Source organism: Staurois parvus, unplaced genomic scaffold (assembly GCF_062004578.1).
Source record: "Staurois parvus isolate SC_StPar_1 unplaced genomic scaffold, SC_StPar_1.0 ptg001262l, whole genome shotgun sequence".
Classification (NCBI taxonomy): domain Eukaryota; kingdom Metazoa; phylum Chordata; class Amphibia; order Anura; family Ranidae; genus Staurois; species Staurois parvus.
Genome location: NW_028319058.1, coordinates 136,420 through 159,220, shown reverse-complemented (window position 1 = coordinate 159,220; position 22,801 = coordinate 136,420). Strand labels below are relative to the sequence as shown.

The 22,801-nt window shown below is 46.1% G+C and overlaps 1 protein-coding gene across 1 annotated transcript in view; it reads right to left on the bottom strand.

Annotated features, from left to right (window-relative positions):
- Positions 1 to 22,801, bottom strand: part of LOC149437733 (integrin alpha-M-like) — an 84,211-nt gene that overhangs the window by 16,393 nt on the left and 45,017 nt on the right. Inside the window, exons 15-25 of the mRNA XM_089660684.1 lie at positions 13,615 to 13,745; positions 13,323 to 13,477; positions 12,637 to 12,794; positions 6,713 to 6,817; positions 6,555 to 6,628; positions 5,729 to 5,870; positions 5,553 to 5,648; positions 3,210 to 3,289; positions 2,840 to 2,923; positions 398 to 464; positions 72 to 179 (exon numbers count right to left, since the gene is read on the bottom strand). Coding sequence (XP_089516810.1) covers positions 72 to 179; positions 398 to 464; positions 2,840 to 2,923; positions 3,210 to 3,289; positions 5,553 to 5,648; positions 5,729 to 5,870; positions 6,555 to 6,628; positions 6,713 to 6,817; positions 12,637 to 12,794; positions 13,323 to 13,477; positions 13,615 to 13,745 — 1,200 coding nt within the window. The remainder of the gene's footprint in view (positions 1 to 71; positions 180 to 397; positions 465 to 2,839; positions 2,924 to 3,209; positions 3,290 to 5,552; positions 5,649 to 5,728; positions 5,871 to 6,554; positions 6,629 to 6,712; positions 6,818 to 12,636; positions 12,795 to 13,322; positions 13,478 to 13,614; positions 13,746 to 22,801) is intronic.

The following is a 22,801-nucleotide window of genomic DNA, read 5'->3' as shown; positions in this document are numbered from 1 at the left end:
TTTTATATCAGTTGGTGGTGGATTTTACCATTATTAGGACAATAGTGACAGCACAGAGGTCCAACAGTCACCTGAGAGCTTGTGATATTTGTCCTTTCCCAGATAGATGTCTCGCCCAACCTCACCGGGAACAGAAAGACGACGGAGAGAGGAAGATGGCGCTGCCCCAGATTCATGACCTGAAGAAGACACCTGTTATTACCTCCTGCTTTTGCCAAATCATCCTCCTGGCATAGAAGACTACATATCATAGGCCAATGAATCTCGGCTAAGTGATGGAAGTACAGGAATAATGCATATCAGTATAGTTGGGTTCTTGTGAAGGCACATCTCAGAATGACTGCTGGGATACTGAGCTAGGACTACAGACAGAAGCCTCCAAAGATAACTTTCTTACCTTATAGACATGTTGTATTGAAGTGTCATGGCTGGTGAAGTTCTGGTATTTGCTGGATGTTTCAAGGCTGGAGGTAGAGGAGAAGACATGGTCTTCAGCATACAATGTGGACTTCCTTCACTTTTCTCACATTCCACCTTCCTAAATCTTTGCCTTTCCTTTGCTATATATGCTATGTGTGTTTTTTTTATTTTCCATTGTTAATTTAATTATTTTTTCTTTTGGATTATTTATCTGTATTACCCTATAATGAAAGAAAATCGATAAAGTCAGGAAATCCCAGTCATGTGTTCTGTAATATCTTCCTAGTTCTATTGCACAAAGCAAACAGGGAACAAATGTATGAAACCTGGATATATAATCATGGGTAGGTTCAGCTACATGACCGATAAAGGATACAGATCTCCAGAAGACATTTTTTTGGAGACATCCTTGGTTCTTATTTCCATACAGGACCATGCTGGAGAGATCTCCCCACTATAGTATAGTCCACGACAAGGTTCTCACGTTCCTTGACGTTCTCCCATCTTGCTGCTTCTTCATAACATAACTAAATAATCCAGCAGGCATGAGGGAACTACTTAAAACTCAGTATTGAAGAGAACTACACATGATGGGCACAGCCAGTGTACAGACCCGGGAACTCAGCACAGGGATTGTAGAAACCCCTGAAAGGATGGACAGATGGATGTATGGGAGAGTACTGGTTCATAGAAGGATGGATGTATGGATGTATGAGGGGTACCACTTCATATTGGATGGATGTATGGGAGAGTACTGGTTCATAGAAGGATGGATGTATGGATGTATGAGGGGTGCCACTTCATATTGGATGGATGTATGGGAGAGTACTGCTTCATGGAAGGATGGATGTATGGATGTATGAGGGGTACCACTTCATATTGGATGGATGTATGTATGGGAGAGTACTGCTTCATGGAAGGATGGATGTATGGATGTATGAGGGGTACCACTTCATATTGGATGGATGTATGTATGGGAGAGTACTGCTTCATGGAAGGATGGATGTATGGATGTATGAGGGGTACCACTTCATATTGGATGGATGTATGGGAGAGTACTGGTTCATAGAAGGATGGATGTATGGATGTATGAGGGGTACCACTTCATATTGGATGGATGTATGTATGGGAGAGTACTGGTTCATAGAAGGATGGATGTATGGATGCATGAGGGGTGCCACTTCATATTGGATGGATGTATGGGAGAGTACTGGTTCATGGAAGGATGGATGTATGAGGGGTGCCACTTCATATTGGATGGATGTATGGGAGAGTACTGCTTCATGGAAGGATGGATGTATGGATGTATGAGGGGTGCCACTTCATTTTGGATGGATGTATGGGAGAGTACTGGTTCATGGAAGGATGGAAGGATGGATGTATGGATGCATGAGGGGTGCCACTTCATATTGGATGGATGTATGGGAGAGTACTGGTTCATGGAAGGATGGATGTATGAGGGGTGCCACTTCATATTGGATGGATGGATGGGAGAGTACTGCTTCATGGAAGGATGGATGTATGAGGGGTGCCACTTCATATTGGATGAATGTATGGGAGAGTACTGGTTCATGGAAGGATGGATGTACGGATGTATGAGGGGTGCCACTTCATATTGGATGGATGGATGGGAGAGTACTGGTTCATGGAAGGATGGATGTATGAGGGGTGCCACTTCATATTGGATGGATGTATGGGAGAGTACTGGTTCATGGAAGGATGGAAGGATGGATGTATGGATGTATGAGGGGTGCCACTTCATATTGGATGGGTGTATGGGAGAGTACTGGTTCATGGAAGGATGGATGTATGGATGTATGAGGGGTACCACTTCATATTGGATGGATGTATGGGAGAGTACTGGTTCATGGAAGGATGGATGTATGGATGAAGTGTATGGGTATGGATTGGTGGATAATACATAGGGATGGTAGAAACTATTCAAGATGAGCACAACAGGTGTCACGACCCAGGAACTCAGCACAGGTATTGTAGAAACCCCTCATAATGGACACAGCGGGTGTACAGACCCAGTAACTTAGCACAGGGATGGTGGGAGCCCCTCATAATGGTCACAGCGTGTGTACAGACCTGGGAACTAAGCACAGGGATTGTGGGAACCCCCCATAATTGGCACAGCAGGTGACCCTGGGAACTGAGCACAGGGATGGTGAGAACCCCTCATAATGGGAACAGCAGGTGACCCTGGGAACGCGGCACAGGGATGGTGGAAACCCCTCATGATGGGCACAGCAGGTGTACAGACCAGGAAGTGTGCAGAGAGCGGAGAGCTGAGATCTTAACAAAAGAGTCCCTGAGAGACAGAAGAACCTGTCAGATGGTTTAGCTCTCCAGCATCCACCAAACATTGAAATACCGTTCCATTTTATCTGATCTCGCCTGGGTTCCACTTGCTCACCTGGTGATGGTCACATAGATGGCATATAGAACTCTTAGCTGACAAGAGGCTTTGATGGCATCATTTGAAGACTTTCTGTTATCACTGTGAAGAGACTACAGATTAATCACAGAATAGATAATACCAGATTTATAAGGGGGTAAAATGGGCTAATGCCCCAGGCCCCCTGCCAGCAGGGCCCCACCATACAATATATACATATTTCTTGAAAATAATAGATAAACCAACTTTTGCATTGACAGGTTGACAGTTTAATTGTGTTGTGTAATAAGTTCACAGAGGCATTAACCCTCCAAAGTCCAAATCTGGTCCTGATTATAGGTGTGAAAGTCCAAGGTACTAAGATGAAGTAAGGTGAAATGGTGGTTACCTGGCCACACTGGCCCTCAAAGTCAACGTGCCTCCAAGATCAGCGGTTGGAGAAACGTGAAAGCTCACCATGAAGACCACCTGAAAAAAGATGAGGGATAAGGATGTGAAGGTTCTCTTGGAGACAATGGTCTCTGTGGGAAAGGAGCAAAGATGGAGGTTAATGGAAAAGGGAGGCAACATTTTATAACAAAGCACCAAAATATGGAGGTCCACCAGCCTGCAGCTGTCTCTTGTCCTCCTTTCTACATGTGGATAATAAACCAGATGGGTATATTATAGTTCAGGAACATCATATACAGTACATGGCTTACTGGGACTTCTAGCTAGAACAATCCCTCCAAGACAAGGAGTCATGTACATTCATAAACACTCTAGTAGTTATCTATAGTCTCTAACAATCTCTGTTAATGTCTACTCTTACCTATGTTGGATCTTATGCACTCGTACACTCTCTAACAGTCTCTAGCAGTCTCTAGAGGTTTCCGCTTAGCCTGGTGTTGGATCTCATATGCTCTTACACTCTTTAGCAATCTCTAGTATTTTCAAGCAGTCTCCTCTTAAATAGCTTTGGGTCTCATGTACTCACTCTCTAGCAGTATGAGTGTCCTCCTAACCCAGCATTGGGTCTCATGTACTCACTCTCTAGCAGTATGAGCGTCCTCCTAACCCAGCATTGGGTCTCATGTACTCACTCTCTAGCAGTATGAGTGTCCTCCTAACCCAGCATTGGGTCTCATGTACTCACTCTCTAGCAATATGAGTGTCCTCCTAACCCAACATTGGGTTTCATGTACTCCTTCTCTCTGTAGCAGGCTCTAATAGTCTCTAGCAGTCTCCTTTTAAATGGCGTTGGGTCTCATGCACTCTTACTCTCTCACGCAGTCTCAACTTCCTCCTAGCCCAACATAGGGTTTTATGTTCTCTTAATCTCGCTAGCATTCTCAGTCTCTTCCTAGCTCAACATTGGGCCTCATGCAGGGGCAGACTGACCATTTGGAAACTCCGGCACTGCCCGAGTGCCCGGGGTCAGTAGGGGCCCCATGAGATGCCCCTGGTACCTTTTTCATAGGCTTTTTTGAGTTTGGGCAAGGACACATGGGCCCCATGATCCCCTATTGTCTGGGGACCCCATGAGTTGTCAGTCCGCCCCTGGCCTCATGCACTCATACTCCCTATAGCAGGAACTAATAGTCTTTATCACTCTACTCTTAGCTTGGTCATGGGTCTCATGTACTCACTCTCTAGCAGTATGAGTGTCCTCCTAACCCAGCATTTGGTTTCATGTACTCCTCCTCTCTGTAGCAGGCTCTAGTAGTCTCTAGCAGTCTCCTTTTAAATGGCGTTGGGTCTCATGCATTCTTACTCTCTCTAGCAGGCTCAGTCTCCTCCTAGCCCAACACTAGGTCTCATACAATCTTACTCTAATAGTCTTCAACATTGGGCCTCATGCACTCCTAGTCCCTCTAGCAGGAATGAATAGTCTTTATCACTCTACTCTTAGCCTGGTCTTGGGTCTCGAGCACTTTTACATTCTTTAGCAGTCTCTTGTAGTCTCTAGCAGTCTCTTCTTTGGTGGCGTTGGATTTCATGCATGCTCACTCTCTCAAGCAGTCTTGGTCTCCTCTTAGCCTGACGTTGGGTCTCATGCACTCTTATACTCTATAACAGTCTCTAGTAGTCTTTAGCTTACTCCTATTAGATGATATTGGGTCTGGCAGACTCTAGTTGTCTCTTACAATCTCCTGTTAGCTTGGTGTTGGGTCTTGTGCACTCTTACACTCTTTAGCAGTCTCTAGTAGTCACCTTTATGTGGCGTTGGGTCTCATGCACTATTACTCTCTCAAGCAGTCTTGGTCTCCTCCTTGCCCAGCGTTAGGTCTCATGCACTCTTATACTCTTTAGCAGTCTCTAGTAGTATCTAGCTGTCTCCTGTTAATATGATGTTGGGTCTCATGCTGCAGTCTCTCCTGCATTCTCCTCTTACCATGGTGTTGGGTCTCATGTACTCTTATACTCTTTAGCAGTCTCTAGTAGTCTCTAGCTGTCTCCTGTTAATATGGTGTTGGGTCTCATGCTGCAGTCTCTCCTACATTCTCCTCTTACCATGGTGTTGAGTCTCATGCACTCTTGTACTCTTTAGCAGTCTCTAGTAGTCTCTAGCTGTCTCCTGTTAATATGATGTTGGGTCTCATGCTGCAGTCTCTCCTGCATTCTCCTCTTACCATGGTGTTGGGTCTCATGTACTCTTGTACTCTTTAGCAGTCTCTAGTAGTCTCTAGCTGTCTCCTGTTAATATGATGTTGGGTCTCATGCTGCAGTCTCTCCTGCATTCTCCTCTTACCATGGTGTTGGCCCTCAGCAGAGGCCTGTTCACTGCACAGTTCAACACGTTCTGGCCCTCTGTAGTTGAGCATGACACAACCACCTTCCTGTTACTCTACGAGACATACACATCACAAATTAGATTTGGCCTGCAAGCAGAGACCCGCCTTCATGTAGGACAGAGCACCCCTTTACCTCAATCAGAGACACCCTGCGATATGACAGGCTGGAGGGGAAGGGGATAAGAATACGAGCATTAAAGGAGTCATCTCCCTCATTCTTCATGGAAACCGTCACACTGAGGCCAGAATCTGCTCCAACCACCAGCTCAGTGATGCTGTCAGGGAGACATAAGAGCAATCATAGTATGCACATTTTAGATGTGAGTTTTCTCATGTGTTGTAAATTTGGGCAAAAAATAAGACCAGAAGAAAATAAATATCACACTGGAAAGAATAACATACAACTCAAAAAAGAGTTAAGGAACCTATCTCTAACTTAATCCTGACTTCTAATTCTGAGCCTGAAATGAACCTCTAACTCTAAGCACTAGCCTAAGGTTGGACCTGACCAACCCCTATAACTAGTCCTATACCCGGACCTAACTATCAAGCACAATTGTTACCCTAAACATAACCCTAAACTAAGGCTTAGCTTTGAAACATAATCTAAAGGTACTCAAGTCCCAATGCCTAAGGTAAGGTCTATGGTCTACCCAGGGGCGGACTGACCATTCGAGCACTCTGGGACTGCCCGAGGGCCCGGGGTCAGTAGGGGGCCCCATAAAATGCCCCTGGTACCTTTTATAGGCTTTTTTTGAGTGTGGGCAAGGACATAGGGGCCCCATGATCCCCTATTGACCGGGGGCCCCATGAGTTGTCTACCCCTTCATCGTAACATTCTGGGGTTATAAATTATCACTGCCACCAAAACACAAATATGTTGCTAATAGCTCAGCATATAAATGTGATATTGAGTGGTATTTTCTAGAAGACTTGTAATATTGCCATTGTTATCTTACTTTGAAAATGTGATGTTGACTTTCAGGTCATCCTCACACACTCCATCACCACCACAATTCTTCTGAAATAAAAGCTGAAAAAGAAAAAGTGACATTGTTGGTCAGTTGATTCAGAGTGGAGACCCTAATCAACCCCAGGTCACATGTGCCCTCAGTACCTCTTCAGAGATTCTGCGTCTCGAGTCCTCACTCAGTACAGGCGTTCCAATAACAGAGAAGTTCAGAAAGACTCGGAGAGGGGACAGAGAGTCCTCCACACACTCCTGAGACACAGAGACAGGAGAAATTATCAATCTCTGCAACAATACAAACCTATGCCATACTGGCTGAGACCTGGCACTGGACCATTATAATGTCTATGTAAGAGGAAATGAAGGGTGGGCATTGAGTATTGGTGGGGTGGAATCAGGGTGAGGATTACTCCTAGCAGGAAGATTGGATTAGAGTGATGGTTGCTCTTAACTGTGTGATTAGATTAGGGTGAGGGTTACTCTTAGATGTAGGGTTGGATCAGGGTGAGGGTTACTCTTACCTGTATGATAAATCAGGGTGAGGGTTACTCTTAGAGGTACTGTCGGATCAAGGTGAGAGTTACTCTTAGTAGTGGGATTAAGTTAGGGTGTGGGTTATTCTTAGCATTGTGATTGGATCAGAGTGAGGATTACTCTTAGCTGTATGTAAGGCTTACTGTTAGACATACGGTTGGATCAAGGTAAGGGTTATTCTTAGCAGTATGATTGGATTAGGGTGAGGGTTAATTGTAGATGTAGGACTGGAACAAGTTGAAGGTTATTCTTAAAAGCAAGCTTGGATTAGGGAGAAGGGTACTCTTAGAGGTAGGGTTGGAATAGGATGAAGGGTACTCTTAGAGGTAGGGTTGGATTAGGGAGAAGGGTACTCTTAGAGGTAGGGTTGGATTAGGATGAGGGGTACTCTTAGAGGTAGGGTTGGATTAGGATGAGGGGTACTCTTAGAGGTAGGGTTGGAATAGGATGAGGGGTACTCTTAGAGGTAGGGTTGGAATAGGATGAAGGGTACTCTTAGAGGTAGGGTTGGATTAGGATGAAGGGTACTCTTAGAGGTAGGGTTGGATTAGGATGAGGGGTACTCTTAGAGGTAGGGTTGGATTAGGATGAGGGGTACTCTTAGAGGTAGGGTTGGAATAGGATGAAGGGTACTCTTAGAGGTAGGGTTGGAATAGGATGAAGGGTACTCTTAGAGGTAGGGTTGGATTAGGATGAAGGGTACTCTTAGAGGTAGGGTTGGATTAGGATGAAGGGTACTCTTAGAGGTAGGGTTGGATTAGGATGAGGGGTACTCTTAGAGGTAGGGTTGGATTAGGATGAAGGGTACTCTTAGAGGTAGGGTTGGATTAGGATGAAGGGTACTCTTAGAGGTAGGGTTGGATTAGGATGAGGGGTACTCTTAGAGGTAGGGTTGGAATAGGATGAAGGGTACTCTTAGAGGTAGGGTTGGATTAGGATGAAGGGTACTCTTAGAGGTAGGGTTGGATTAGGATGAGGGGTACTCTTAGAGGTAGGGTTGGATTAGGATGAAGGGTACTCTTAGAGGTAGGGTTGGATTAGGATGAAGGGTACTCTTAGAGGTAGGGTTGGATTAGGATGAGGGGTACTCTTAGAGGTAGGGTTGGATTAGGATGAAGGGTACTCTTAGAGGTAGGGTTGGATTAGGATGAAGGGTACTGTTAGAGGTAGGGTTGGATTAGGATGAGGGGTACTCTTAGAGGTAGGGTTGGAATAGGATGAAGGGTACTCTTAGAGGTAGGGTTGGATTAGGATGAAGGGTACTCTTAGAGGTAGGGTTGGATTAGGATGAGGGGTACTCTTAGAGGTAGGGTTGGATTAGGATGAAGGGTACTCTTAGAGGTAGGGTTGGATTAGGATGAAGGGTACTCTTAGAGGTAGGGTTGGATTAGGATGAAGGGTACTCTTAGAGGTAGGGTTGGAATAGGATGAAGGGTACTCTTAGAGGTAGGGTTGGAATAGGATGAAGGGTACTCTTAGAGGTAGGGTTGGATTAGGATGAAGGGTACTCTTAGAGGTAGGGTTGGATTAGGATGAGGGTTATTTTTGTTGTAGGATGGGATACGGGTGAGAATGACTCTTAATTGTAGGCTTAGATTAAGTTGAAGGTTTCTTTTTTGGTAGGGATGGATCACGGCGACGGTTACTCTTAGTACTAGGGCTTAATTAGGGTATGGGTTACTCTTAGTGGCAGGGTTGGATTATTTTTTCATTGTACGGTAGTAAGTTAGTCTTAGTGGTAGGGTTGGATGAGGGTGAGAGTTACTCATAATGATAGGGTTGGATCAGGGTGAGAGTTACTCATAATGGTAGGGTTGGATCAGGGTGAGAGTTACTCCTAATGGTAGGGTTGGATCAGGGTGAGAGTTACTCCTAATGGTAGGGTTGAATCAGGGTGAGAGTTACTCCTAATGGTAGGGTTGGATCAGGGTGAGAGTTACTCCTAATGGTAGGGTTGAATCAGGGTGAGAGTTACTCCTAATGGTAGGGTTGAATCAGGGTGAGAGTTACTCCTAATGGTAGGGTTGAATCAGGGTGAGAGTTACTCCTAATGGTAGGGTTGAATCAGGGTGAGAGTTACTCCTAATGGTAGGGTTGGATCAGGGTGAGAGTTACTCCTAATGGTAGGGTTGGATCAGGGTGAGAGTTACTCCTAATGGTAGGGTTGGATGAGGGTGAGAGTTACTCCTAATGGTAGGGTTGGATCAGGGTGAGAGTTACCCTTAGTGGTAGGGTTGTATCAGAGTGAGAGTTACTCTTAGTGGTAGTGTTGGATCTGAGTGAGAGTTACTCATAATGGTAGGGTTAAATCAGGGGGAGAGTTACTCATAATGGTAGGGTTGGATCAGGGTGAGAGTTACTCTTAGTGGTAGGGTTGGATCAGGGTGGAAGTTACTCCTAATGGTAAGGTTGGATCAGAGTGAAAGTTACTCTTAGTGGTAGGGTTGGATGAGGGTGAGAGTTACTCTTAGTGGTAGGGTTGAATCAGGGTGGGAGTTACTCCTAATGGTAGGGTTGAATCAGGGTGAGAGTTACTCTTAGTGGTAGGGTTGGATAAGGGTGAGAGTTACTCCTAATGGTAGGGTTGGATCAGGGTGAGAGTTACTCTTAGTGGTAGGGTTGGATGAGGGTGAGAGTTTCTCCTCTTATTTGTAGGGTTGGATCAGAGTGAAAGTTACTCTTAGTAGTAGGGTTGGATGAGGGTGAGAGTTACTCCTAATGGTAGGGTTGGATAAGGGTGAGAGTTACTCTTAGTGGTAGGGTTGGATCAGAGTGAGAGTTACTCTTAGTGGTAGGGTTGGATGAGGGTGAGAGTTTCTCCTCTTATTTGTAGGGTTGGATCAGAGTGAGAGTTATTCCTAATGGTAAGGTTGAATCAGAGTGAAAGTTACTCTTAGTAGTAGGGTTGGATGAGGGTGAGAGTTACTCCTAATGGTAGGGTTGGATAAGGGTGAGAGTTACTCTTAGTGGTAGGGTTGGATGAGGGTGAGAGTTACTCCTCTTAGTTGTAGGGTTGGATCAGAGTGAGAGTTACTCCTAATGGTAGGGTTGGATCAGAGTGAGAGTTACTCCTAATGGTAGGGTTGGATCAGGGTGAGAGTTACTCCTAATGGTAGGGTTGGATCAGGGTGAGAGTTAGTCCTAATGGTAGGGTTGGATCAGAGTGAGAGTTACTCTTAGCAGTAGGGTTGGATCAGTGTGAGAGTTACTCTTAGTGGTAGGGTTGGATCAGAGTGAGAGTTACTCGTAATGGTAGCGTTGGATCAGGGTGAGAGTTACTCCTAATGGTAGGGTTGGATCAGGGTGAGAGTTACTCTTAGCAGTAGGGTTGGATCAGTGTGAGAGTTACTCTTAGTGGTAGGGTTGGATCAGAGTGAGAGTTACTCGTAATGGTAGCGTTGGATCAGGGTGAGAGTTACTCCTAATGGTAGGGTTGGATCAGGGTGAGAGTTACTCTTAGTGGTAGGGTTGGATCAGGGTGAGAGTTACTCTTGGTGGTAGGGTTGGATCAGTGTAAGAGTTACTCTTGGTGGTAGGGTTGGATCAGGGTGAGAGTTACTCCTCTTAGTTGTAGGGTTGGATCAGAGTGAGAGTTACTCCTAATGGTAGGGTTGGATGAGGGTGAGAGTTACTCTTAGTGGTAGGGTTGGATCAGGGTGAGAGTTATTCCTAATGGTAGGGTTGGATGAGGGTGAGAGTTACTCTTGGTGGTAGGGTTGGATCAGTGTAAGAGTTACCCTTAGTGGTAGGGTTGGATGAGGGTGAGAGTTACTCTTAGTGGTAGGGTTGGATGAGGGTGAGAGTTACTCTTAGTGGTAGGGTTGGATCAGGGTGAGAGTTACTCTTGGTGGTAGGGTTGGATCAGTGTAAGAGTTACCCTTAGTGGTAGGGTTGGATGAGGGTGAGAGTTCCTCTTAGTGGTAGGGTTGGATGAGGGTGAGAGTTACTCTTAGTGGTAGGGTTGGATCAGGGTGAGAGTTATTCCTAATGGTAGGGTTGGATGAGGGTGAGAGTTACTCCTAATGATAAGGTTGGATCAGGGTGAGAGTTATTTTTTTTACATTAGGTTTGGATCAGCATGTGGGTCACTCTTAGAGGTTGGGATGGAGTGAGGGCCTGTTTTTTACGGTAAGGTTCAATCAGGTTACTTTTTTCAGGAGGGTTGGATAGGCTATGAGTATCTTTTTACGGCAGGGTTGGATTAGAGTGAAGGTTACTCCTAGTGACAGGGCTGGATCACTGGGAGGGTTTCTTTTTGTGCTAGGGTTGAATCGGGGTGAGGGGTATTCTTAGCAGTGGTGTAGGATCGGGGTGAGGGGGTATTCTTAGCAGTGGTGTAGGATCGGGGTGAGGGGTATTCTTAGCAGTGGTGTAGGATCGGGGTGAGGGGTATTCTTAGCAGTGGTGCAGGAACGGGGTGAGGGGTATTCTTAGCAGTGGTGTAGGAACGGGGTGAGGGGGTATTCTTAGCAGTGGTGTAGGATCGGGGTGAGGTGTATTGTTAGCAGTGGTGTAGGATTGGGGTGAGGGGTATTCTTAGCAGTGGTGTAGGATCGGGGTGAGGTTTTCTCTTAGTGGAAGGGATTGGATTATGGAGGGGGTTACTCATAGTGGTGGGGATTATAGTGAAGGATGGGATAGGGTGAGGATTGTCAGGAGAGGATTGTGGAGTGAAGATTGTGGGGTGAAGATTGTGGGGTGAGGGTTGTGGGGTGAGTTTTATGGGGTGAGGATTGTGGGGTGAAGATTGTGGGGTGAACATTGTGGGGTGAGGATTATGGGGTGAGGATTGTGGGGTGAGGATTGTGGGGTGAAGATTGCAGGGTGAGGATTGTGGGGTGAGTTTTATGGGGTGAGGATTGTGGGGTGAAGATTGTGGGGTGAGGATTGTGGGGTGAAGATTGTGGGTTGAGGATTATGGGGTAAGGATTTTGGGGTGAAGATTGTGGGGTGAGGATTGTGGGGTGAAGATTATGGGGTAAGGATTGTGGGGTGAGGATTGTGGGGTGAAGATTGTGGAGTGAGGATTGTGGGGTGAAGATTATGGGGTGAGGATTGTGGGGTGAAGATTGTGGGGTGAGGATTGTGGGGTGAAGATTATGGGGTGAGGATTGTGGGGTGAGGATTGTGGGGTGAAGATTATGGGGTGAGGATTGTGGGGTGAGGATTGTGGGGTGAGGATTGTGGGGTGAAGATTATGGGATGAGGATTGTGGGGTGAGGATTGTGGGGTGAGGATTGTGGGGTGAGGATTGTGGGGTGATTTGACATACTACCATAACCATTGCAATCTTCCACCAATCAGATGGCCATATTACACCCGGAAGGGCGTGCGTTATTTGACATGCAGATTATAATGCTCTCATGTTATTGTTGGTGGGACGACAGAAATGTTGTATTTTCTCGATATAAAATGGTGATTTTTTTTTTGTTCTTTTTTTCTATATTCCGCAGGGTAACACAATATACGGTCGATTGGTGGAAACGTGAGGGATTGTATAATGGTTGTCATGTCGGTTGCCATTAAATGTAACTAACAGGAAGGATTATGGTGTGATGAGCGCATCTTGGCAGCTTGGCTAGCTCTATGGAGCTGCTCATTGTTCTGGAGGCAGGCTGGTGGGAGAAGACAGCTCGGGTCACAATGAATGCCGCGTCCAGCACGAGAGTGTAGTTCACCTGTGCCGAGAGTCCACCTGGGGTGAAAAGAGATGGTCAATGATTGGATTGTAATGGCTTCATTAGAATTTGTAAACTCATATATTATGGTTTTTTTTCTTCTTTTTCACCAGGACCGTACCACACCGTAAGGTCCATACAGACGTTCAGATATAGGTGAAGTCTGCTGGACTCTACATCTGGTTTCTTGTAATTGGGAGTTCCAGACCCCCTCTGGACAGGTCCTGCGTCTCCTGCGTTCTCCATTATATAACAACCCTCCTAATGGGCACAGTAGTTGTGCAGAACTAGGAACTGAACACCAAGATCTCATCTACAGAGACCTCGGCAGATAGAAGAGACTGTCAGGCAGCACAACCTTCAATGCCAACTTTAGATGACCCTCTATAATAGGTACAAACACATCTTGGGGTGTTGGGCGGCCCAATCAGTGGAAGTCTACCGTTGTTTCCATATTCTACTTAAGTAAATGAAAAGAATTTGTTAATGTGAAATGTGGAATAGGGCAGTTGAGTTGAAAGGCCCAACATCCGGGGGACACTCACCTATATGCCGGGCACTCCTCAATTCATGGGTAAAACACACTGTGATATTCGATGCTTGCTCTCTCCTACTCATTACTGAACATTCGTAGGAGGAAAGTGGAATTTCTCGGGGGTGAAATCTCATAGACACAGACAAAGAGACAACTGGACGAGATCTGAATGTAAAAAAAGAACAGAAAGTAGAGCCAGGGATTTGAATAGGCAATCTGTGGTGGTGATGGTCAGGTTATGAAAACATTTTTCTCTTGTGATGGAATATTTATATAAGATGCAAAAATTCATTTCTTCTCACCTCAATACAAAGACTTGGCCTTCACTCCCCACGGTCAGATCTGGAAGCTCATCCCCCGTCAGATCCAGATTCCCCCTCAGAGATCGCCCAAAAAACTTTATTCTGCTGCTTAATAGACTTTCAGTGACTCTCTGTGGGACAAGGGTCCAGAATGAGATAAAAAAAGAGGTCAGGCCATGTGTGGATGGAGGAGCATGAGATGGAACCTAATTCCCAAATATGAGATCTTCCCTGAAGCTGGCCATGTTTCATGATTTTCGGTCAGTTTCAATCACTCTAGAGTCACTGGGAATTGCAAATACAAATTCAAGTGATTACTAGAAACGAAGTAACCTATCACCCATGATTGTAATTGACCACGTGTTGATGCCCCCTAGCTGCTCCACATGGCTGAACCTCCATATAGTGGTCTACAGTAACCTGAGTCATCCAGGGGCTGAGTTGCTGAGCCAGTTCATGGCCTAGGTGCTCAACGCAGACCTCCATGTCTGTACTACTCACATGGATGGCATGTCTGAAACCTCTTTCCATGGGCGGACTGACAAGTCATGGGGCCCCCGGGCAATAGGGGATCATGGGGCCCCTGTGTCCCTGCCCAAACTCAAAAAAGCCTATGAAAAAGGTACCAGGGACATCTCATGGGGCCCCCTACTGACCAAATGGTCCGTCCGCCCCTGCCTCTTTCACGCCATCCCCCTGAACTGCTTCTGCTCCGACTCTTCTTCACACCTGCAGCACACTATCTTGTAGGGCCCTTCCATGGTTCAGGCTAGGGCTCTGATGTTAGTCTTTATGCCTGGGGCCCATGTCACATAGTGGGCCAGGCTACCTTGCACGTGACATAATATAAGGCGTCTTCAACCACTGCTGAAAGGGTAAGCCTCCTTGAAGCTAGCCACCACCAGCAACTAGGCCAGTCAGGTTGGCACTCAACATTTAATACATCAGAATACATTTCCTTAGTATTGGCTGTGCATCTTCAGTTACTTCTTTAGTCTCACAAATAATTTCTCTCTTCTCCCAATTGCCTGCAGCCATGGACAATACTCATAGGCAAGCTGAAGCCAATAGCCAATGTCATAATGGTTTGAGCTGTCCATAGAACTGATACTAAAATATTGGTCCACAGATATGTAGCAGAATAACTAGGATCCCATGACATCATATAAGGTCCCACAACAAAAACGATTGCTCCTCTGGTAATTGTCCAACAAGATGGAAGTAGAGGGCATTGCGATACTCACAGCTTCACATATCAGTTTCTCAGATCTTTCTCTGTTCTCCCATTTTCCAAGGTGGATGTCCTTGGCACTCATCTAGATTCCCCTTCCTGAAGAGGAAAGCCCAACCTGACCTTGGCTACATATTTCTGGTTCTTCACTCTACCTCTATTCTCCTACCATCTCTTAAAAGCTAAGAGGGCAACCTGCTAGGTGGACATTACAATGAAAGGGAACTAACCCATTCTTTGCAAACTGGGCAATCAACAGAAAGAACAAATTAAAATGAAGTTGAAACAGGTTGGCAAATGGCAATTTTGTTGAAGGTAATTGGAATTTTTATCTGTGTTTTTAATGAGGCCAAATTCAACCCAGAGTTTCAATTCTAACCTCCATTCTATGCCTTCAATTACTTTTCCATTTAAAAAAAATGGAATTGAAAATTAGGTTGCTTTGGCAAGCAGTCACATTTATGGCCAGCCTAAAGTGTCCCCTGACTTTATCTGCAGGTGAGGCTGTAGACAGGGGCAGCCTGATGTCTCCACTGCAGGTGGCAATCGACTGGAGCAGTACCGCAGCCTGAAAAGGAAGCCAGGAGAAACATGGTTTCTCTATGTTCCTTGACCATAAAGGCAGCTTTCCGGTTGGCTACACTGCATCCAGGTGACCCTTGGTGGTCATCTTGGGTCAGGAGAGTCTTTATAAGCCCCTGGGTTTTGCACACTTTTTGCAAAGTGGTTGGAGTAGAATAAGAGAACGCACCTGTCAGGGCAAGTAGAGGAAGGCTAGGGACTCGTAATTTGATGCTACAGCCTCCCCTTTGGGAATGGACCGGCCAGGCCGCATTTCACCCTCTAGAGACCGGCGCTTTCGGTGTATCATTACCCACTGCCTCTCTGCCAAGAACGGAACTGTGAGTGCTCTCCTGTTGGGGTATTTGTAGCTGGCATTCTCTGCAATACAAGGTTTGAGTTTTCTACAACCTGACTCTGTGTCTTGTCTGCCACTGAACCACACTGCACCTCCCGCAAGGCATGCTGGGAATTTGTGTTCATAGAATTTTGCACCTGGTAATGTAAATGTCAAAGCAACTGGAAGAACCTCAGAAGGAACTCAAAGGTATCTTAGATGCAAGCCATCTCCGCCCTTCTACACTAAATCCGTGAAGGAAGTGTCAGATGTTTTACCATCAGTTCATGGCATAGACTTGGAGACACATAAAAGACAAAGATAATCTCTTCCCGTGTCATTTCACAGTTCTGAGATTTTAAAGTCACAATTATGAGATTACAATGTATCATTTTATAGACATAATTGTGAGGAGGAAAAAGTCATAAACCTGGATTTTCTACAATTGTAATTATGGAATTAGGAGATTAAAAATCATCCTTTTCACTATTTATAGTCATAATAAAGGGGACTACAGACACCGATTTTTTTATAGCCATCCTTGACACAAATGAAATTGACTGTTTAGCATCAAGCAATTAATGGGCCGGCTGGAGAAACGATTGTCGACATTTATAGAGAAAAAGGACAGAAAGACTGGCAAAATCCACTTCCCAAAATTGGAGTCTCGGCTTATCCTCCTTTACCAGTCCTCTGGAGAAATAAAATGACTTCCAGCAGCTCCATGAACCGGGCATGCCATCATCAATGGGCGTAAAATGGGTGAAATGTCAATTTATGCCCCTTTATCCCACAAGGATGACATTAAGTAATGACGATGATCACCTCTGAGTCTAAATTGTGGAAAGGCAGAATTGTGGCTTGTGCGTTGTCCTGTGTGGCCTCCCAAACCCTTTTGTGGTCTCCACCTTAGGTCTACCATTCCAGTAAGATCAAATAAAAGGAAATGACGAGCGTGAGAAAATAGTTTCCTGTGTTGTATAAATCCAGTCACATCTATATCCTGTCATTTGTCATGGAGCACTAAGAACTTTATTGATGTGGGACAGTTTGATGTCTAGGGATTTGGACCTCTGATGAAGCCGCTGTAATTCAACTGGTTCTTTCCCAAGATTAGTACAGAGGCAGCCTGGCACAGCAGCAGCTCATTAATCAGGGGATGTCTGTTATGATTTCTATTGCTGAAGAACTCGAAGAGGGTATAGGGTGCTGTGGGAGGCTTCAGAAGTTCTGAATAATAGCAGGAGGACATTTCACTGGTCTAAGCCGTCCTGGACAGTCTTTACACAGGAGAAAAGGAAGATGGCCAGAACTGCGTCCTCCTACAAGCTATGTCAGTAAGGAAAGGAAGATGGCCAGAACTGCGTCCTCGTACAAGCTATGTCAGTAAGGAAAGGAAGATGGCCAGAACTGCGTCCTCGTACAAGCTATGTCAGTAAGGAAAGGAGGATGGACAGAACTGAGTCCTCGTACAAGCTATGTCAGTAAGGAAAGGAAGATGGCCAGAACTGAGTCCTCCTACAAGCTATGTCAGTAAGGAAAGGAGGATGGCCGGAACTGAGTCCTCCTACAATCTATGTCAGTAAGGAAAGGAGGATGGCCAGAACTGAGTCCTCATACAAGCTATGTCAGTAAGGAAAGGAGGATGGCCAGAACTGAGTCCTCGTACAAGCTATGTCAGTAAGGAAAGGAGGATGGCCAGAACTGAGTCCTCATACAAGCTATGTCAGTAAGGAAAGGAGGATGGCCAGAACTGAGTCCTCGTACAAGCTATGTCAGTAAGGAAAGGAGGATGGCCAGAACTGAGTCCTCGTACAAGCTATGTCAGTAAGGAAAGGAGGATGGCCAGAACTGCGTCCTCCTACAATCTATGTCAGTAAGGAAAGGAGGATGGCCAGAACTAAGTCCTCGTACAAGCTATGTCAGTAAGGAAAGGAGGATGGCCGGAACTGAGTCCTCCTACAATCTATGTCAGTAAGGAAAGGAGGATGGCCAGAACTGCGTCCTCCTACAATCTATGTCAGTAAGGAAAGGAGGATGGCCAGAACTGCGTCCTCGTACAAGCTATGTCAGTAAGGAAAGGAAGATGGCCAGAACTGAGTCCTCGTACAAGCTATGTCAGTAAGGAGAGGAAGATGGCCAGAACTGAGTCCTCGTACAAGCTATGTCAGTAAGGAAAGGAAGATGGCCAGAACTGAGTCCTCGTACAAGCTATCTCAGTAAGGAAAGGAGGATGGCCAGAACTGAGTCCTCGTACAAGCTATGTCAGTAAGGAAAGGAGGATGGCCAGAACTGAGTCCTCGTACAAGCTATGTCAGTAAGGAAAGGAAGATGGCCAGAACTGAGTCCTCGTACAAGCTATGTCAGTAAGGAAAGGAGGATGGCCAGAACTGAGTCCTCATACAAGCTATGTCAGTAAGGAAAGGAGGATGGCCAGAACTGAGTCCTCGTACAAGCTATGTCAGTAAGGAAAGGAAGATGGCCAGAACTGCGTCCTCGTACAAGCTATGTCAGTAAGGAAAGGAGGATGGCCAGAACTGAGTCCTCGTACAAGCTATGTCAGTAAGGAAAGGAGGATGGCCAGAACTGAGTCCTCGTACAAGCTATGTCAGTAAGGAAAGGAGGATGGCCAGAACTGAGTCCTCGTACAAGCTATGTCAGTAAGGAAAGGAAGATGGACAGAACTGAGTCCTCGTAGAAGCTATGTCAGTAAGGAAAGGAGGATGGCCAGAACTGAGTCCTCGTACAAGCTATGTCAGTAAGGAAAGGAGGATGGCCAGAACTGAGTCCTCGTACAAGCTATGTCAGTAAGGAAAGGAGGATGGCCAGAACTGCGTCCTCATACAAGCTATGTCAGTAAGGAAAGGAAGATGGCCAGAACTGAGTCCTCGTACAAGCTATGTCAGTAAGGAAAGGAGGATGGCCAGAACTGAGTCCTCGTACAAGCTATGTCAGTAAGGAAAGGAGGATGGCCAGAACTGAGTCCTCGTACAAGCTATGTCAGTAAGGGAAAGGAAGATGGCCAGAACTGCGTCCTCGTACAAGCTATGTCAGTAAGGAAAGGAGGATGGCCAGAACTGAGTCCTCGTACAAGCTATGTCAGTAAGGAAAGGAAGATGGCCAGAACTGCGTCCTCGTACAAGCTATGTCAGTAAGGAAAGGAGGATGGCCAGAACTGAGTCCTCGTACAATCTATGTCAGTAAGGAAAGGGGGATGGCCAGAACTGAGTCCTCATACAAGCTATGTCAGTAAGGGAAAGGAGGATGGCCAGAACTGAGTCCTCGTACAATCTATGTCAGTAAGGAAAGGAAGATGGCCAGAACTGCGTCCTCGTACAACCTATGTCAGTAAGGGAAAGGAAGATGGACAGAACTGAGTCCTCGTACAAGCTATGTCAGTAAGGAAAGGAGGATGGCCAGAACTGCGTCCTCCTACAAGCTATGTCAGTAAGGAAAGGAAGATGGCCAGAACTGCGTCCTCGTACAAGCTATGTCAGTAAGGAAAGGAAGATGGCCAGAACTGAGTCCTCGTACAAGCTATGTCAGTAAGGAAAGGAAGATGGCCAGAACTGAGTCCTCGTACAAGCTATCTCAGTAAGGAAAGGAGGATGGCCAGAACTGAGTCCTCGTACAGGCTATGTCAGTAAGGAAAGGAGGATGGCCAGAACTGAGTCCTCGTACAAGCTATGTCAGTAAGGAAAGGAAGATGGCCAGAACTGAGTCCTCGTACAAGCTATGTCAGTAAGGAAAGGAAGATGGCCAGAACTGAGTCCTCGTACAAGCTATGTCAGTAAGGAAAGGAGGATGGCCAGAACTGAGTCCTCATACAAGCTATGTCAGTAAGGAAAGGAAGATGGCCAGAACTGCGTCCTCGTACAAGCTATGTCAGTAAGGAAAGGAGGATGGCCAGAACTGAGTCCTCGTACAATCTATGTCAGTAAGGAAAGGAGGATGGCCAGAACTGAGTCCTCATACAAGCTATGTCAGTAAGGGAAAGGAGGATGGCCAGAACTGAGTCCTCGTACAATCTATGTCAGTAAGGAAAGGAAGATGGCCAGAACTGCGTCCTCGTACAACCTATGTCAGTAAGGGAAAGGAAGATGGCCAGAACTGCGTCCTCGTACAACCTATGTCAGTAAGGGAAAGGAAGATGGACAGAACTGAGTCCTCGTACAAGCTATGTCAGTAAGGAAAGGAGGATGGCCAGAACTGCGTCCTCCTACAAGCTATGTCAGTAAGGAAAGGAAGATGGACAGAACTGAGTCCTCGTACAAGCTATGTCAGTAAGGAAAGGAAGATGGCCAGAACTGAGTCCTCGTACAAGCTATGTCAGTAAGGAAAGGAGGATGGCCAGAACTGAGTCCTCATACAAGATATGTCAGTAAGGAAAGGAGGATGGCCAGAACTGAGTCCTCGTACAAGCTATGTCAGTAAGGAAAGGAGGATGGCCAGAACTGAGTCCTCGTACAATCTATGTCAGTAAGGAAAGGAGGATGGCCAGAACTGCGTCCTCCTACAAGCTATGTCAGTAAGGAAAGGAGGATGGCCAGAACTGAGTCCTCGTACAAGCTATGTCAGTAAGGAAAGGAGGATGGCCAGAACTGAGTCCTCGTACAAGCTATGTCAGTAAGGAAAGGAGGATGGCCAGAACTGAGTCCTCGTACAAGCTATGTCAGTAAGGAAAGGAGGATGGCCAGAACTGAGTCCTCGTACAAGCTATGTCAGTAAGGAAAGGAAGATGGACAGAACTGAGTCCTTGTACAAGCTATGTCAGTAAGGAAAGGAGGATGGCCAGAACTGAGTCCTCGTACAAGCTATGTCAGTAAGGAAAGGAAGATGGCCAGAACTGAGTCCTCGTACAAGCTATGTCAGTAAGGAAAGGAGGATGGCCAGAACTGAGTCCTCGTACAAGCTATGTCAGTAAGGAAAGGAGGATGGCCAGAACTGAGTCCTCGTACAAGCTATGTCAGTAAGGAAAGAAGGATGACCAGAACTGCGTCCTCGTACAAGCTATGTCAGTAAGGAAAGGAAGATGGCCAGAACTGAGTCCTCGTACAAGCTATGTCAGTAAGGAAAGGAAGATGGCCAGAACTGCATCCTCGTACAAGCTATGTCAGTAAGGAAAGGAGGATGGCCAGAACTGAGTCCTCGTACAATCTATGTCAGTAAGGAAAGGAGGATGGCCAGAACTGAGTCCTCATACAAGCTATGTCAGTAAGGAAAGGAAGATGGCCAGAACTGAGTCCTCGTACAAGCTATGTCAGTAAGGAAAGGTAGATGGCCAGAACTGCGTCCTCGTACAATCTATGTCAGTAAGGGAAAGGAAGATGGACAGAACTGAGTCCTCGTACAAGCTATGTCAGTAAGGAAAGGAGGATGGCCAGAACTGCGTCCTCCTACAAGCTATGTCAGTAAGGAAAGGAAGATGGCCAGAACTGCGTCCTCGTACAAGCTATGTCAGTAAGGAAAGGAAGATGGCCAGAACTGAGTCCTCGTACAAGCTATGTCAGTAAGGAAAGGTAGATGGCCAGAACTGCGTCCTCGTACAATCTATGTCAGTAAGGAAAGGAAGATGGCCAGAACTGCGTCCTCGTACAAGCTATGTCAGTAAGGAAAGGAAGATGGCCAGAACTGAGTCCTCGTACAAGCTATATCAGTAAGGAAAGGAGGATGGCCAGAACTGAGTCCTCGTACAAGCTATGTCAGTAAGGAAAGGAAGATGGCCAGAACTGAGTCCTCCTACAAGCTATGTCAGTAAGGGAAAGGAGGATGGCCAGAACTGCGTCCTCGTACAACCTATGTCAGTAAGGGAAAGGAAGATGGCCAGAACTGCGTCCTCCTACAAGCTATGTCAGTAAGGAAAGGAGGATGGCCAGAACTGAGTCCTCGTACAAGCTATGTCAGTAAGGAAAGGAAGATGGCCAGAACTGAGTCCTCGTACAAGCTATGTCAGTAAGGAAAGGAGGATGGCCAGAACTGAGTCCTCGTACAAGCTATGTCAGTAAGGAAAGGAAGATGGCCAGAACTGAGTCCTCCTACAAGCTATGTCAGTAAGGGAAAGGAGGATGGCCAGAACTGCGTCCTCGTACAACCTATGTCAGTAAGGGAAAGGAAGATGGCCAGAACTGCGTCCTCCTACAAGCTATGTCAGTAAGGAAAGGAAGATGGACAGAACTGAGTCCTCGTACAAGCTATGTCAGTAAGGAAAGGAAGATGGCCAGAACTGCGTCCTCGTACAATCTATGTCAGTAAGGAAAGGAGGATGGCCAGAACTGAGTCCTCGTACAAGCTATGTCAGTAAGGAAAGGAAGATGGCCAGAACTGAGTCCTCGTACAATCTATGTCAGTAAGGAAAGGAAGATGGCCAGAACTGAGTCCTCCTACAAGCTATGTCAGTAAGGGAAAGGAGGATGGCCAGAACTGCGTCCTCGTACAATCTATGTCAGTAAGGAAAGGAAGATGGCCAGAACTGCGTCCTCGTACAAGCTATGTCAGTAAGGAAAGGAAGATGGCCAGAACTGAGTCCTCGTACAAGCTATATCAGTAAGGAAAGGAGGATGGCCAGAACTGAGTCCTCGTACAAGCTATGTCAGTAAGGAAAGGAAGATGGCCAGAACTGAGTCCTCCTACAAGCTATGTCAGTAAGGGAAAGGAGGATGGCCAGAACTGCGTCCTCGTACAACCTATGTCAGTAAGGGAAAGGAAGATGGCCAGAACTGCGTCCTCCTACAAGCTATGTCAGTAAGGAAAGGAAGATGGACAGAACTGAGTCCTCGTACAAGCTATGTCAGTAAGGAAAGGAAGATGGCCAGAACTGCGTCCTCGTACAATCTATGTCAGTAAGGAAAGGAGGATGGCCAGAACTGAGTCCTCGTACAAGCTATGTCAGTAAGGAAAGGAAGATGGCCAGAACTGAGTCCTCCTACAAGCTATGTCAGTAAGGGAAAGGAGGATGGCCAGAACTGCGTCCTCGTACAACCTATGTCAGTAAGGGAAAGGAAGATGGACAGAACTGCGTCCTCATACAACCTATGTCAGTAAGGAAAGGAAGATGGACA